The 15,701-nt window shown below is 54.6% G+C and overlaps 3 protein-coding genes across 3 annotated transcripts; 1 reads left to right on the forward strand and 2 right to left on the reverse strand.

The window, feature by feature from the left end:
- Positions 1 to 23: 23 nt before the first annotated feature.
- Positions 24 to 7,500, reverse strand: KVR01_011757 (uncharacterized protein). The gene is made up of 6 exons (XM_044791434.1): positions 7,429 to 7,500; positions 6,436 to 7,358; positions 1,851 to 5,573; positions 1,616 to 1,790; positions 822 to 1,544; positions 24 to 767 (listed from the first exon to the last, which is right to left on the reverse strand). Exons 2-6 carry the CDS (start codon positions 7,279 to 7,281, stop codon positions 280 to 282), a joined length of 5,955 nt encoding a protein of 1,984 aa, XP_044639466.1. The 5' UTR covers positions 7,282 to 7,358; positions 7,429 to 7,500; the 3' UTR covers positions 24 to 279.
- Positions 7,501 to 7,694: 194 nt separating this feature from the next.
- On the forward strand, positions 7,695 to 11,328 carry KVR01_011654 (uncharacterized protein). The gene is made up of 3 exons (XM_044782007.1): positions 7,695 to 10,996; positions 11,057 to 11,213; positions 11,285 to 11,328. The coding sequence occupies exon 1, from the start codon at positions 7,812 to 7,814 to the stop codon at positions 9,936 to 9,938; it is 2,127 nt and encodes a 708-aa protein (XP_044639363.1). The 5' UTR covers positions 7,695 to 7,811; the 3' UTR covers positions 9,939 to 10,996; positions 11,057 to 11,213; positions 11,285 to 11,328.
- A 2,107-nt stretch (positions 11,329 to 13,435) lies between these two features.
- On the reverse strand, positions 13,436 to 15,243 carry KVR01_011806 (uncharacterized protein). The gene is made up of 4 exons (XM_044785943.1): positions 14,850 to 15,243; positions 14,718 to 14,779; positions 14,012 to 14,620; positions 13,436 to 13,895 (listed from the first exon to the last, which is right to left on the reverse strand). Exons 1-3 carry the CDS (start codon positions 15,136 to 15,138, stop codon positions 14,234 to 14,236), a joined length of 738 nt encoding a protein of 245 aa, XP_044639515.1. The 5' UTR covers positions 15,139 to 15,243; the 3' UTR covers positions 13,436 to 13,895; positions 14,012 to 14,233.
- Between the last annotated feature and the right edge of the window lie 458 nt (positions 15,244 to 15,701).

The raw sequence follows: 15,701 nt of genomic DNA on the forward strand, positions 1-15,701 counted from the left end.
GGCCAGGAAGAAAGGGAAAACCATGCAGAATGCATTCCAAAATTGTATTTGCCTAACCGGTCAAACTGCCCAATCAAAAGTATTTGCCCGGCCCGGCCTGGCCGATATGGGTCGGAACAAGAGTGAGCTTGTTCGGCCTGTTGGCCAGACGGGCTTTGTCATGCACAGGCAGAGATATGCAGTGTCTCTGAACCCTAGCTCTCAGATGATCTATCCCATTTGCTGGTCTATCCATGGCTCAGTTTCTCTGAGCCTCTCTCTGTTGGGTCCGGATTCTGCTCAATTATCCCCCGATGCAGACTCGGACTCTTCCTCTGACGTCGATTCGCCAGATCCAGAAGACTCTTCTTCAGACTGCAGTGGAGCGACAAGCCGAGGTTGCTCTAGTTGCAGTTGCGGTTGCGGTTGCGGTTGTTGTGTTATTTGGGGTACGACGGGTGAAGGAATTAGTGCTTGTGGTTGGGGATTTGGCTGAGCAGGGGACTCAGCAGCAGCTCCGGCTGAACCTTGTCGCTTTGCTCTCAAGAGGTTCTGCAGGATCTCTCTATTCTGTTGCGCCCTCGCGGAATCGCCGCCAGACAGCGACTTGACTTGATCAAGTGCCAGCCGCACGTGAATCTCCGTCTTCAGGTTGGGGCACGACTGGTTTTGCGGATGATAAAGATGGCAGTTCTTACACGTACTTCGAGACATGGGTGGGCCCGAGCTGGTTGCAGGTGATCTCACATCACTGATTTGTGGGGTCCGCGGTGCTAGCGGAGGAGGTGCTGTGAGTGTCAGAATCTCTTCAGGGCCAATAAGTGGTGAATAGAGCAGCATACCTCGAGGCTGTGGTGCAGGGCCACCGTTGAAGTTCTGCAAGTTAGCATTACTGGGCACCATCCCAGGTCCTATTGGCTGCTGTGGGTAGCTCCAGTACTGGGCAAAGTTGGCTCCAAGAGTGGGGATGGGCTGCGTGACAAAGGAGTTAGGGAACTGTGCTTGGGAGTGCTGGGGGTAGGGTCCGGGCTGTTGCGGTTGCTGGAAACCTTGGCCTCGTCCTTGCCAGTGAGGTGCAAATTGGGGCCCTGGTCCGCCGACGCCTGAGACTGGGGGCAGTCCACCATGGGGCTGTCCATGTCCTCCTGCTGAGTGCCCTCCTGCTGGTTGCCCTCCTGCTGAATATCCTCCTGCGGGATATTCTCCTGCGGGATATCCTCCTGCGTGATATCCTCCTGCTGGGTGTCCGGCTGAGGCATGCCCTCCTCCTGGAGTGGATCCTGGCTGTCCTCTCCCTCTCCCTCGCCCTGACTGTCCTCCTCGAGCTGGAGGGCCTTGCCCTTGCCCTTGCCCTTGGGCTTGGGCTTGGGCTTGGGTTTTGTGGGCGTTGTCGGCGACGCCTTTGCCCCCGCCGTTTTGGCCGTCGGGGTTTTTCCTGGGCCGGCCGCGCGGCCTCTTCGCTGGGACGGCGGGGTTTTGGGTTGTGCTGTCTGGCGCTTTCGGGGCGTTGCGGATTTCTGAGGGGTCTGGGCCTTTCGGGGGCTGGATCGCTTCGACGGGGTTGGCTGAGGTGTGTTCTTGTTAGACTGCTTCTTTGGGGTCTGCTTGATTGGAGTCTTGCGAGAGCGCGGGGTACCTTTCTTTGCCTGTCCTTGTAAGTTCGTTCCAGAATCAACATTACCGTCTTCAGAGTCACTGTCAGAGGAATCACTGCTAATGAAGTCCTCGTCCACGTCAGAAGGCTGCCTCGCCTCTGCACCCCCTTCAACTGGTTCGAGGCCGTCAACGGCATCGCCGGTGTACTTGACAGCCTGGACGAAAGGAATTTTAGTATATGATCAAACGTGCTCGACCTCTGGAAATCGGCTTACCTGGCGTCGCCGGCCACCACGACCAAGCACCTCCTTGTTGAGGTCGGCCCTTCTCTTGGCCTCGTCCTCTCGTTGCTTGAGGATCGCATCCCACACACTCATGGGAACCTCGGCGTTTTCGTCTACCTCTAGGTCGTTCGCCAGGTCTCCAGAATCGTTCTGCCAGACGCGGGCATACGAAAACGTGGTTCCCTTGGCATCGTCCTCTTCGTCGTGGGCTGATATCGTCGGCTTGATCGCGGACCTGTCCAGCAACTTGTCGATGGCGGCTGCATCGTACTTGATTGTTTCTTTCTCACCATCGTTGAACAGAGCCTCTGCACCGTGCTTTAGGATAGACTCAAGATCCTCGCCGGCTTCTCCGTTCTTCGCATGAGCATCCATGCTCTCGACCAAGGCGTGGTCCAGGGCCATTTTCTTGCGTCCAATCTGCATTATCTTCTCCTCGACGCTGCCCTTCGTCATCAGCTGGAAGCAGAGAACTTTCTTCTTCTGACCAATTCGATGAGCTCGAGACAGGGCTTGAAGGTCCTGGTGCGGGTTGAAGTCGGGGTCAAGGATGATGACCGTGTCTGCAGTCGCCAAGTTGATACCCACACCACCAGCACGTGTTGATAGAAGGAAAGCGAAGTACTCGGAGCCTGGCTCATTGAACGAGTCGATGCGCTTCTGTCTCTCGAGACTCGAGACGTTGCCGTCAAGGCGGTGATACTTGAGACCAATGCCAGTAAGAAAGTCTTCGACGATGTCAAGCATACCGAGGAACTGGCTGAATATGAGTACGCGGTGTCCGCGCTCATGAAGCTTGGGGAACATTTGGTCCAAGAGAACAAGCTTGGAGGATGCTTCGACGAGGTTGCGATGCATGGTCTCCTGGTCCACGCTCTTATCCTCGACGGCTCCACTGTAGAGGAACGGATGGCCGAGACACTTCCGCAGCTGCATGAGGATGTTATTCAGACTGCTGCGCTCATTCGATTTGAGCTTGGCGTTGGCAAAGATGGCGCGAATCAGCTCTGGGTTCCTCTCCATGATCGATTTGCAAAGCTTCTCTTGGACAATGGACATGGAGACAGGTAGAATGATTTGCGCCATCGGCGGCAGGAACTTCAGCACCTTAGCCTTGGTACGTCGAAGGAAATAAGGCTTGATCATCTCATGAAGCTCGGTGATGTTCTCCTTTGTAAGCTCGGCATATTGCTCGTCAAGGCGTTCAGCATTCTTTGTGGGGTCGATGAACTGGAGAAGGTTGAATAGTTCACGCTTGTTGTTCTGGAGCGGCGTGCCGGTGAGAAGCAGCCTCCAGGGGACCCTCATGGATCGAAGCGCACCGTACAGCAGATTCTCGTCGTTCTTGAGCCGTTGTCCCTCGTCAACTATCATTCCGATCCAATGGACGGTTCTAAAGAGGTGCCTGGTTTGGTCATCCTGGGCAGAGTCGTATGACATGATGACGACGTGTGCTTTCATCTCTCTGGTGTTGTTGGGGAACAGCTCGTACTGGTAAGCTAGACGCTGGGGCTCCTTTCCACCATGGTAGCATACCACGCGCATGTCCGGGGCCCATTTCTTGATCTCCCTCCGCCAGTTGGGACAAGTCGAGTTGGGGACAACCACAAGCCAGGGCCACGCCCGAGGAGAATGTAGGCTGATGGAGGCCATCAAGGCAATGACCTGAATGGTCTTTCCCAGGCCCATTTCATCTGCAAGGACGGCGCTTCGCTCCTGGTAGAAGCCGTTCAGAATCCAGTTGAGTCCTTGGATTTGATACTTCATCAGAGTGTTGCCCTCCCTCAGAAAGCTGTTGAAACGAGGCTCTGTCCCGTGTGTGCCGTCTTCAAAAGCGACCTCCTTGTCAAAATCCAAGGCCCGAAATTCTCGGAGACGTTGCTTGATCTCGCCGAGTGGTTGTGACTTGAAGTGCTTGCCATTGAGAAACTCGTTGTACGCTGAGAGAAAAGCATCCCAGCGAAGTCCGGCGCTGTGGTGAGGGGGTTCATCCCAAACAGCGTCAACGTAGTCCAGACCCTCGAACTTAATCAGGGCTTTGTCTATCCTCCAGACCTTGTCCAAGTCCGCCTTCTTGGACTCGAATCGGGATGCGTCTTTGAATCTCACGTCCAAAACAACATCCGCAAGGAGGTACTCCTCAGGAATCGCATCCTTCTCGTCGAATTTCGGGAGCAAGTTTGCGCCGTCGTTGCGCTTGGGGAATGCATTGCGCATTACGGCATTGGTGACGCCGCAGACCCAAGGACCAGGTTTCCACTCGCAGTGAGCATAAGATTGGCCTTCGTACTTGACGAGGTACTCCTTGGCGTCTTCCACCAAATCCAAAGCGGTCTGACCCGCAACGTAAGCATCGCAGTTGGTAGGCCGCCAAGCCACAAGAGTGTCGATCTTGTGTGGCATGTCCAGGCAGTTCTTGCATTTCCAAGCACCAGAGTACTGAGCCAGCCGACTGGATCGGGTGTCGCTCTCAACTTTCCTAGTGTTGTAGAGCGGGGGCAGGTGCTCGAAGTGGTAGGCACAGTGGCAGGCGATGCATCGGAAAAGAACGTTGTCGGCATTGTCGATCATGGTCGGATCTACAGGCACTATGGGGTCCTGTCCCTCATTCTCTTCGCGCAGCTTCTGCTCTTGCAGAGCCGAGCGCTTGGGGGCGAGAGCGTCACATGCCGGACCCTCAATACGGCAGACCTGACAGATTTCGAGACTCGGGGAGCGGGGATCCTTCTTCTTGCGGACACCAATGCAGTGTCTGCACTGTAGCACGAAGTGATCAGGCCCGACTTTGGTCACGAGATGCTCTCGAGTGCTGCGGTATCCGAGGCAAGTCTTGTGATAGGACATTGCGCAACCCTGGCAGTAGATCATAATGCCCTTGTTAGAGACGTAGGAACCATTGCCGCAGGTATCGCACCTGTCGCAGTGCGACTGCTTGAATGGGCCATCTGGGGTCGAAGCGAAGGTCTCTTTGGCCCCGGATGCCTTGGGAGCCGATGGGACTTTGTTGTCCTCTGGGGCAAAAGTCTCATCCTCCCATGCTGCGACGTCAGCCATGACCTTGGTGGTCTTGTTCCTTCGGTCAGAACGTCGGACAGGTGGCTCAAAAGCGATGTCGTCATCTTCCAGGCCGCTAAAGAGTGATGTTCGTCCACGACGGGGACGAGCTTTGCCTCCACGCCTCCTAGACTTGGTCTCAGGCATGACGTCTGACTTGACCATGAAAAGGTCGCCGTCGTCCCCCTCATTCTGGAGTTCGTCCAGATCATTGTCGAACTGCGAAGAAGTCGGCTTAGCCCCAGCGACCCTGCGTTGGCTGCGTGTGCTTCTACGCTTTCTGTCTGATCCGTCGTCTGATACGTAATGGTCCACAGCGTAGTTGGGCTGAGGCTGCATCTGGGTTCGGTGACTGGTGCGTGTGCGGGCAGCGGTCCCCAAGTTTCGCATCCTCTGAATCGCGCGCCGTTGACCAGGATGGATTGGGAAATCGTCTTCCTCGTCGAGGTCATCGAAGGCGTCCAGCATGGCCTCATCCTCGTCAACTTCCATGTTGCGCTCATAGTCGGGGTCTTGGGTAGCAGCTTTGCGCTTCTTGGGACGGCCCGAGTAGCCAACGTAGCTGTAATCGTCCGGGTCTGAATCCATGGTTTTTGGTTTTCTGAAGTGAGCAAGAGCCTGGCGCCCGTTTGGATAGGCTGAAAGCTGGTCTAAAGCGACCTATTTTGGTCGAGGTTAGCGATTCGGTCGCAGTTAGGAAGATGGAGTTGGTCTAGTTGAGAAGGGAAGGTGACGAACGTGTTTGTGCAGCCAGCACTGAGCTGAGAGGCTGGCTACCTCGATGAGAAAAGAAAATGGAGGGGGAGGGGTGTTTGAAGATGTGAGATGTAAGAAGAGGAATGGGTTTGATGGTAAAAGAGCGATCGAAGTGAGATGGATGAAGGAGTCGGGTGCAAGTGTTGAGTGTGTTTAGAGTGTGTTGATGAAGTAGGTAAGGTGAGGTGGGGCCACCAGACTGGGAAGTCGAAGTGAAAGTTGATAAGTGCAAAGCAAACGACCCCCAGATGGTAAACGTGCAAGGACAAGTGTGTATGTGTGTATGTGCGCGCAAGTTCAGCCTGGTTTGTATTTTCCATACCACTTCTCCTGGAGCAAGACTGGAGCGATGCGCTCTGTGAGCTTCGAAGGCACCTGCTCACGGACGACGGTGCTTTTTGCAGCACAGTTCAAGACGGTGTGAAAGCAGAGGTTGAGCAGTACGTGCAAATTTCCAGCTTGGACTCCGTTTGATAGGCGGCGTTTGGTAAGATGCTGGGGATGAGTGTTGGGAATGAACAGTGATAGATGTTTCTCGAAGTTGAGAGTGGAAGGGGGTTTGGAAGGGGGTTGGGAAACGATTGGTTGCAACAGAGAGGGAAAAGTGAATTGGCTAAGGGGGAAACAAGTGGATGGTCGGTGGTAGGTAGCCTTCCTTCCGCTTGGGTCATTGCAGAGTGAATCTCGACGAAGTGAAGAAAGTTTGTGCCAACAGAGCAAATTCGACTTTGACCTGGAGAAAGATTGTTCTATGTTTGTGGCTTACCTGATCTACACGGCCGTCCTCAAACTCGACTGAGAGCCACGCTTCACCAGGAATATCCGTCTTGATGACATCTAACACGCGGTAAATTTCGTCACCAGGGGTCACTTTGATGTACTCCTGAGCTGCCGCAGGAGGCAAAGGCCGGATGACCACGTCAAACTTCAAAGGTTCAGGTGTTGCTTCTGCCTCGGAGCCCTCGGATTCCGTCGTGTCCCTCGACTTTCTCTTCCCAGGCTTGACCTGACTCCCACCATTGGTTCCAAGATCGCTTTCAGGGTCTGCATTGAAGGCGACTCGCCTCTTGGCCGAGGAAGTGGAAAAGTACTTCAGCAACCCTGCACCACTCTCATCTGGAGACTCGCCATCGCTGACTTTTCTTGCCTTGGGGGTTGCACGGCCCCTTGCTGGACGCTTTGCTGGACTCTTGCGTGGAAGTTTGGGCTTTTCGTACTCTATCGCATCGTCATCCTGTTCGGCTACAGTCTTGTCCTCGTCGTGCCCATTTGTTTCCGGCGGCTGTGAGCTCGCAACCCCGTTCGCCTTTGTTGTTTCCGCCTCAGCAGCCGCGTCAACCACCGAGTCCGTGGTCTCTCCAGCCTCCATGGGGGCCATGGGCGCCATAGGAGCTATGGGCGATGTAGGAGATGTGGGATCCACGGCAGTCATGGGAGCCATGGGAGCCATTGGGGCAGGCGGCGCGGGGCCTGGGATCGGCGCTTGAGCGACATCGTCGTCAGACGAATCCTCGAAATGGCGGGCTCTCGGCTCGAAGGTGAACCCGTCCGGTGTCGTCAGAGGCTGAAGAAAGGACAACAGGTCCTCCTCGTCATTCTGCAACCCGTCCATAGCGAGGGGGTCGTGGCTAGCTAGTATCGTCGCAAGTTCTCTCGTCAAGGCAGGCCTCGGTGTCTTGATTCATTCATCTGCACCAGTGTCGCAATTAGGTACTGCAGGTCTAATCGAAGCATTTCCGCATCCATGATGTTCGCATACCTTCGATCAAGACGTCAGAGCCTTTGAAGCCTCGCGTTGGTGGGGTGGGCGGTGTCTGGCGCAAAATTGGGCAATGGCATGAAGTTGACATTCGATTACAATGCGTGCATGCACAGCCTAATTAAGCTGTCCAGACGCGTCCGAGACCGCGTATGTACCTCCGTACCCCCGGGCTACCCGCTAGACTCGGCCTATCCCTGCACCAAGCTGATCCCTGCCAAAAAAAATTGGGAAATGCTGGGAATTCCCATGGCAGCGGATCTGCAGTACGGAGTAGACCCTGCGCATTTCGTCTCCAACTGCTCGACTCTGTAAAGATCCTTCCGCCACAACCACCATAAGCCCCCATCTGTAGTGGTCGATTTGAATACGCCAACAATGCAATGAGCTTCGTCACCAAGCTGCCCTTGCTAGGGCGCAACCCTCTCCTCCGAGTCGGCTTCCTGCCCCTCTCATCCCAGCGATGCGCCTCCCGCCTGTCCGCAATCCACCAAGGCCTCAACCGGTCCGAGAGAGCGCGACCCCAAGGATCCTCCCCTCGCAAGGAGATCCGCCAGCGGCCCGGCGATGAACCCTATCTCAGCCCCGAAGAGCGCCGCCGAGCGAGGAGGGTCGCACGGGAAAACCCCATCGAGTACAAGATCCGGAAGGGGAAGAAGGACATCACCGAGGAACCAGGGCCACCGACCAAGTCGAGGGCGGCCCGTTTCATGGACCCGCGGGATCCTCTGGGCGGGAAGAGCCTCGTGAAGAAGTTCAAGGCCGGACAGTTGTTCGATGGCCTCCAGATGGGTGACGGGGGGAGCAGGGAAGGCAACCTGCAGCATGACGACTTTGCGAGGCAGCTGTCATCCCATATGTCAGATCGGCCGGGCCCGCGAAAATTCGATCGCGAAAGGCGAAGTGAGGAGCCATGGAAATTTGGGAGGAGCGAGAATACTGGTGGGTTTGAGAGGAGCAGAGGCGACCAGGGCAGTCGTCGTCCCTCGCGCACACAAGCACCTTGGGGGGACTCTAGGACAGATCGGAGTGATGGACCACGGAAATTTGAGAGGAGGGAAAATACCGATAGGTTCGAGAGGAGCAGAGGTGACCAGGATGGTCGTCCTTCGCGCACACGAGCGCCTTGGGAGGACTCTAGGACAGATCGAAGTGATGGACCACGGAAATTCGGGAGGGGCGAAAATGATGGTGGATTTGAGAGGAGCAGAGGTGACCAGGATGGTCGTCCTTCGCGCACACGAACGCCTTGGGGGGACTCCAGCACAGATCGAAGTGTGAGAGACCACAGGAGCGATAAGGGGAGGTTTGACGACAGCTCCAGGGGTTTTGATCGCAGCCGCCGCGACACTCGCGAGCCGTCGGACTCGCGGGCGCGAGATCAAGAAACAGGGACGACGTATGGCTCAGAACGAACAATGTCCTTCCAGCCCTCCGGCCGTGACCGAGAGCCCAGGTCATTTTCTCGTTCCGACAGACCGAGCTCCACCGATCGGGGCTCAGATGACGCAGACGACAAGGCACGGAAACCAAAGCGGTACGAGGGACCAGTGTCAGTTCCATATACCACGGCCGCGTCGCAGTTCCTATACGGGACATCGACCGTGGAGGCGGCCTTGAGAGCCGGGAGTCGAAAGATGTACAAGCTGTACATTTATAAAGGCAAAGGCCGCGGCGTCAGGGCACTGGAGAAAGACCGTGTCCTGGCTGACCTGGCCAAGAGCCGGGGCGTCAGGTTTGAATACCTCGAGGAGGAGTCGCTCCCGATGCTGAACAAGATGAGCGACAGCCGCCCGCACAACGGCCACGTCCTCGAAGCATCGCCCCTCCCCCAACTCCCGGCCACCGCCCTGGAGGAGTTCTCAGAAGACAAGAGCCGCCCAGGCTTTCAGGTCGCCGTCGGACACCAGTCGTCCGAGGAGGCCCAGATCAACGGCACCTCCGGCTTCGTGAGGACCGGGCCGGGCTCGCGCAAGCCGCTCGTCCTGGTCGTGGACCAGGTCCTCGACCCGGGCAACCTGGGCGCCATCCTCAGGACGGCCAGCTTCATGGGCGTCACGGCGGTGGCGGTCTCGAAGAAGGGCTCCGCGCCCGTGACCCCGGTCGTGCTCAAGGCCTCGGCGGGGGCCGCCGAGGCCCTGACCATGCTGTCGGTCGAGTCGGTCGAGGACTTCCTGCAGGGCTCCAAGAAGAACGGCTGGAAGGTGTTCGCGGCCTGTCCCCCCAAGCCTGACTCCAACCGGCCCCAGATCGACAGCATTGATCTGGAGAAGCAGGACCCACTTCTCAAGGACCCCTGCATCCTCCTCGTTGGCAGCGAGGGCGAGGGATTGTCCCGCGCCGTGAGGAGGGCTGCTAATGTCGAGATCAGCATACCGAACCTGTCCGGGTCCGATGTTGTGGACAGTTTGAACGTCAGTGTTGCTACTGGCTTGCTGTGCTCGGCGTTCTTGAAGGGCAAGGCAAAGACACGCTGGAGTACGGTCAGCGACCCAGGCGCCTTGTTCTGAGGGTCTGTAGATATGCTATGTACAAATATTGTCTCGCCATGGCGAGAGGCTTCGCCCCTATCATCATCGCCCAGTGTTCCGTACCGTAAATGTGCCTTGACAATCGTACCTGAAAACGCTGGTCGAATCCGTCAAGCCGTCTCCCTACGCATTGGCTACACTTCGTTCTGGGCCAAATAGGGTAGGAACAACTTGAAGAAAGGTCAACGTTTTACGCGAAGAAATCCGAGAGCGAGGATATGTCGTCCACAACATCCAGACATGAGACAGAGACGATGTGACTTCCCTACTTCAAATCCAGCAAATGGCCGAGTTGGCATTGTCGAAGAGCTTTTTGACACGGAAAATTGCTCCGTCCGAGCCCCGAGGGTGAGCAGAAGCTCGTGAAACATGGGATCCTAAAAGCGACCTACTCCCTGTTGGTCCCCGTTGGGATGAACATCTGCGTCAGAGCTGCAGTCCACGACACCTACTCAATCGGATGAGGGGTGCCTGATGCGGGATAAAGGCTGCATCAAGCCCCTCGTCGAACATCGAACATTGGTCTTCAGGTGCCACAGTCGCTTCAAGTTGTGGTCACCCTGGAGTGACCGTTCATGGCTGCGCGGCATGAAGGATCGGGACCACGGTTAAGAATTGGATATGTCGGTATGGTGAAGCCCATTCTCCCGAGTGGAATCCCCAAGACGAGGTAGTTCGCAGTTGATTGGAGATTATGTAGCACAGACAAGGCACGACCGTAAGCAAGAGCGCTGCCAAGCTTTCCCAAGGGTTCCTTTCGAAGCGGGGCCCTGTCAGTTTGGGCGTTCTCTAGGGCTGAATGTCGAAGTCACTCGCCGCCAACATTTAAACCCCTGCAAGAAACGTCGCGGAATCTCAAAAGTAGCACGACTATAAGTGCCCATTTCCGCTCCTCCTTCCATTGATACTTCTCTCCATCATAATTTGATAGCCTTGTGGATCTTGCTCGTTTCCGACGCAGGCTTCGATCCAGAAACCTAGATCTATTTTACGGGTACTTTCTAGCTGCATTCGACTTTCTCATTCATCGGACCCAGGTATGAATCCAAGTTTTTAGTGCTAAGACGTTCTTCTCCTGATGATTTATGCTCTTTCAGTACAGAGTCTTAATGTCCTGAGGGCTATAATGCCACAGCCAATTCTCGCAAGACTGGGGCAGACCCTCTTCGTCATCCAATCAGCCGTTGCTTTCAGTATTTTTGTCTTTGCCACCCAATATCAGGCATTCTGGTGGGCCACTTGGGTGACGAGCGGGTTAGTGCACTGTTCATTATCGTATTGCTTAATACGCACGTTGTCTCTAATTCAGATACTCGGTTGTCCAGCGCCCTGGCACTGTGGACTGTGATCGGTGCTCCCTTGATTCTCATCTATAGACGACCCCTATATCAGTAAGTCCAATGTTGTCCATATCAATTTCTGTCCATGATTCTAACATCAATGATTCGTAGGAGGCTTCCCTGGTCTATTTTGGTCCCACTCAAAATTTTCTTCCTCTTCACCGGCATTCCTCCTTCCGACTTGTATCTTGCAGGCCTCTTCATGCCGATTTCAGTTACCATCGGTCTCATCTGCCTGGGTGTCTACGACACAAATATCCAAGAGAACGCATTGGACCAGGACCTCAATAATACGCAAACACAGGGTAGTGATCAAGTCTGAAGGTGCAAGGTGGTGGAACATATCTGCAATCATATTTGCCCCTGAAGCCTAGAATGTGAACTGATTAAAACCATCGGTGACGTCAGTGACCGGAGTCTAACAAGACATGAGCGAGTATTTCAAATGTGATGAAGATGTGGGTGGGCGGACCGTCGTCGGCTGAGCCCGACTTGCTGCTTGAGGACCCTTGGTGTTCGGGGCGAGGAGTGGAACACGTTACCCGGGGTAGTTTTCTCAAGCACATGCAGTTACCCACCCATCCCACTATAAATGGTAAGTGTCTTTTCACACTAGTTGAGCTGCCTTAAAGCCCGAGGGGCAACCTTCCTTCTTTCACTTTTCCCCTAGGCATACCCACTCGTAGAATCCACACTATTCGGTGCAAAGTGACATCTTACGTCCCCCATTAGGCATGTAACGGGCACAAGAGCAGCATTATGATCAGGAGCAGGTGAAAAGCACCAGTACTTAGAGAGATATGGAGTATACGATCTATAGCGGAGGGATGAGTATGATATTATAATTAATTAAAAGAGTAGAAGAGGACTCACCTAACTGCAAGGAAACAGCAACAGGCCAGGTCAGGTCAGTCGCGGTTGTTCTCTCCTACAACCTTCATCACGAGAGGCACCGCGCACATGGCAATGAACTGTACGGAGTAGGGTCCTGCCCCGTGTTCTAGCGTCGATTCTCGAGCGATAGCCTGGTGCCTCGCAGTGTTAAGTCTGATTTGTGCCTGCCATGTAGCGGAGATTCGTCAACGCTACCCCATTGCGCGCTAGAGCTGGATGCACAAGGCCTGTCAGCGGGCCGCTGTGAAGTGGCGGTGCGTGACCTCACGAACCAGTGGGTCGGTGCAGACGTCTCAGAGTGCAGGTTTCTGCCCCAGAACTCACGACTTGACAGATGCCGGGGGTCGGGGAGGGTGTCAACGTGGCCGCGGTCCGATGGGAACAGGCGGTCACAGCACGCGTTTGTCCATTGTGCGGGTCAGGCTCCGCCGGGCTTTACGGTCAATAAGTGCTGGGTGTGGTAGCCTTATCGATAAGAGAACCTAAAGGGACCCCGCCCCGGCAAGACCTGCCACCATAAATTATTTACATAGAACTCTTGACGCTTATTACCGGGGGTCTACGGCGTGTGGCGCGGTGCGCAGTGAGATTATTAGTGGGGCTTGGAACATAGACCCCTGGCCAGGACCAGGCTTCGCGCCCGCAACGCCGAAATACTATCCCAACCCCATCCGCTCATTCACCGATCCTGCGTATATAGAACTTTAGTATATATAAAGCCCTTCGTAGCTCACCACGCTGAGGAAGTTGCGCACATCTGCAGCATGTTTTAGTTGTTTCTGCAGTCCACGGGTTGCTTGTCAATCGCTATCTGTCCGCCTCCTCGATCTTCTGTTGCACGAGCCTCACAAAATTCACTTTTACAATTGCATTATTGCTTTCGACATTTTCTCGGTGCCAGATATCATATTGGACTTTTGCTCGACCCATCCTGCCACCTATTATCATAACTCAACATTGTTTAGCGTTTAGCTCAGCCTTTCGACAGTCTTTTTACCCGGGGACACAGTTCCAGAATTACAACATTCCGCTAGTCCCGTTGTTTGCCATGCCAGGAGGATACCTTTCGAAATCAGGGCAAACTCTCTTCACCATACAATCCGTTCTTGCATTCGCCATTTTTCTCTTCGCGGGTCAACAGGCGGCCATTCCTTGGGCTGGGCTTCTAACTAGCATGTGAGCATTTCATTGTTTCTGACATGCAGAACATCAGACAGACAATTGTGTTGTGGTATTGATAGCGCCTCTTTCAAGCGGCCTAGTACTATGGTCAATCCTAGGTATTCCTCTGTTGGTAATTTATGGAAGGTCTTTGCGCCAGTAGGTCTTGATTTCCACGCGGCGAATTCGAACCTGCTGCTAACAGTAGACAGAAAGCTTCCTTGGTCGATTCTCGTCCCGCTCAAGTTCTTCTTCCTCTTCGCTGGGACGCCACCATCTGACCTATATCAAGCGGGTCTATTGACGCCCTTGTCGATCACAATCGGACTCATTTGTGTCAGCATCTACTTTGAGGCTCGCCCGGAGGTCACAAGGGGTCGAGTACTTGGGGAGGTTTAACTCAAAGAACCAAGCACGAGGTGACACAATTCGAGGACAGGATGTTGGCATTGTTCAAGAAGCACGTAGCTGCCCAGGGTTCCCAGAATGAAACGCTAGAGCGCCTGATCGCAGCTCAAGTGAAGATATCCAAGACGGCCGCCTGGACTCCAGTCAGCATCCTGGCCATCACTTTTGCCGCACTCACTCTTCTATTTCGCCTCATCAACACTTTGTACCCTCAGGGCAAATGGGTGGGGTCTTGAAAGCGATGCTTACATCGGTTGAGGACGAGGCAGCTAGCCATACCGGGCGCTGTTGGGCACGGGAGAGTGTCACTATGACCTTCATTTGCCGGTTTGAACATCATACCCCTGAACCGAGTAACGAAGGATACCCTAGGGTAAGAAGTAAGTAGAAGCCTTACTGTATAAGCTGTTAAGCCGTCAAAAAAAAGCGCAGTTCCTTCGGGAGTTCTCGTCCAGTGAGTCCCACTCCCAATCACTCCCTTCCAGGGCCATGACCCCTCCGAGCGCGCTGGTCCTCCCCCTCAGGCGCCTCCTTGTGCTCCTTGTGCTCAAACCAATCCTTCCACTCCTCAAACAGGACGGGCTTGAAGAAGACCGAGGCCCCCGATCTCCGGCCGTGGACGAGCTCATGTAGTAGTTCGTGCCACCAGCCATTCTTGTCATCGTAGTACTCAAGCATCACCTGGGCAATAATGCTCGAGCCCAAGGTGGTCATGGCCCAGTACCCCTCGCCCTCGCAAAAGTGGCCGGAGCTGCTGTAGTTCTGGCGCTCGACCCTGAATTCAGCCCAGCGGTCCCGAGCCTTCTTGACCTCTATGTTGCGATCAAAGTTCATGTCGATAATGTCTACAGCGGCTTTCTGCACAGAGATTTCTGCCAGTCAGTATAGATCAAGCTGATGAAAATCTACGATTCAAGTTCAAATCCACTAGGAGATTGGAATGGCGCTGTAAGACCTTAGAGTTTAGGAGGTCCTGAGGGTCCAACTTGTAAATCATATCCGTCTCTAGCTTGTTGTCTATTGGCAAGATGTTAGCAGCTTGTTCAGTTGATATTGTTCTTGAGTGTTGTGGGTTTGTTTGCCATACACAAGACAACAGCTATAAAGTCCTCTCCGCTGGCTAACTGGTTCACGACAAGTGGTAGGGTCTTTTGCCCAAGCGCAACAAGGGCTTCAAACTCAGTCCCGGAGGCTCGGGTGGCCGCGTTTGCTGAATCCTTGTTGCCATTGTTGAACCATGTCTTCTTCCAGGAGGCGTACTTGGTATCAAAATCCTGGACGAGGGCGGGAGCCACAGCGTTGAGCTTGGTGCACACGTCCTTGGTCGGTTTCACCGCCGCAGCACTGGGGGCTGGGACGGGGGCAAAAGGGTCCATACGGGGCGCTTTCTTGTACGATGAATATGACGAGGACGATCGAGAGGAGCTCGAGGATTAAAACGGGTTTGTGGTTGAGGATGCCGTGGATGGTCGGGAAGTTGGGGGAGAAGAGGACCTAGAAGAAGCAGCATCCGCCGCCTTCTTCGCTGGGGCTGTTGGTCGGGCCCGTTTTTTCAGCCGCGGAACCATGCAGCGTGCAAGCCTGAGGCGGATACGGCACTGGTGTAAATGGGGGCTGAAGGCTGTGGTGCGGGTGATTCATCAGATTGTTACCAGAAGGGTAATAGTTAGGATCAGATGCATTGGCGTTGCGCGGGTCCATAGAGCCAGGGGGCTTCGCTGGCACCTTGTTGGCCAATCTGGCCGGATTAGAAATGGTCTGGATGCTTTTTGAAGTGACCACAGATGGTGGTGCTAAATGTGATGGGTGGTGCTCCGGATCCGAATGGTCTCTTGTCTTCCAAGGCTTCTCCCTTCCTCAACTACCAATCCTCCAACTTCCCCCTTCAACTCAGTCAGAGTCAACACTGGACCTAGAAATTCAGATGTAGAGATTCATA

The sequence above is a fragment of the Diaporthe batatas genome (genome assembly GCF_019321695.1).
Source record: "Diaporthe batatas strain CRI 302-4 chromosome Unknown Contig00016, whole genome shotgun sequence".
Classification (NCBI taxonomy): domain Eukaryota; kingdom Fungi; phylum Ascomycota; class Sordariomycetes; order Diaporthales; family Diaporthaceae; genus Diaporthe; species Diaporthe batatas.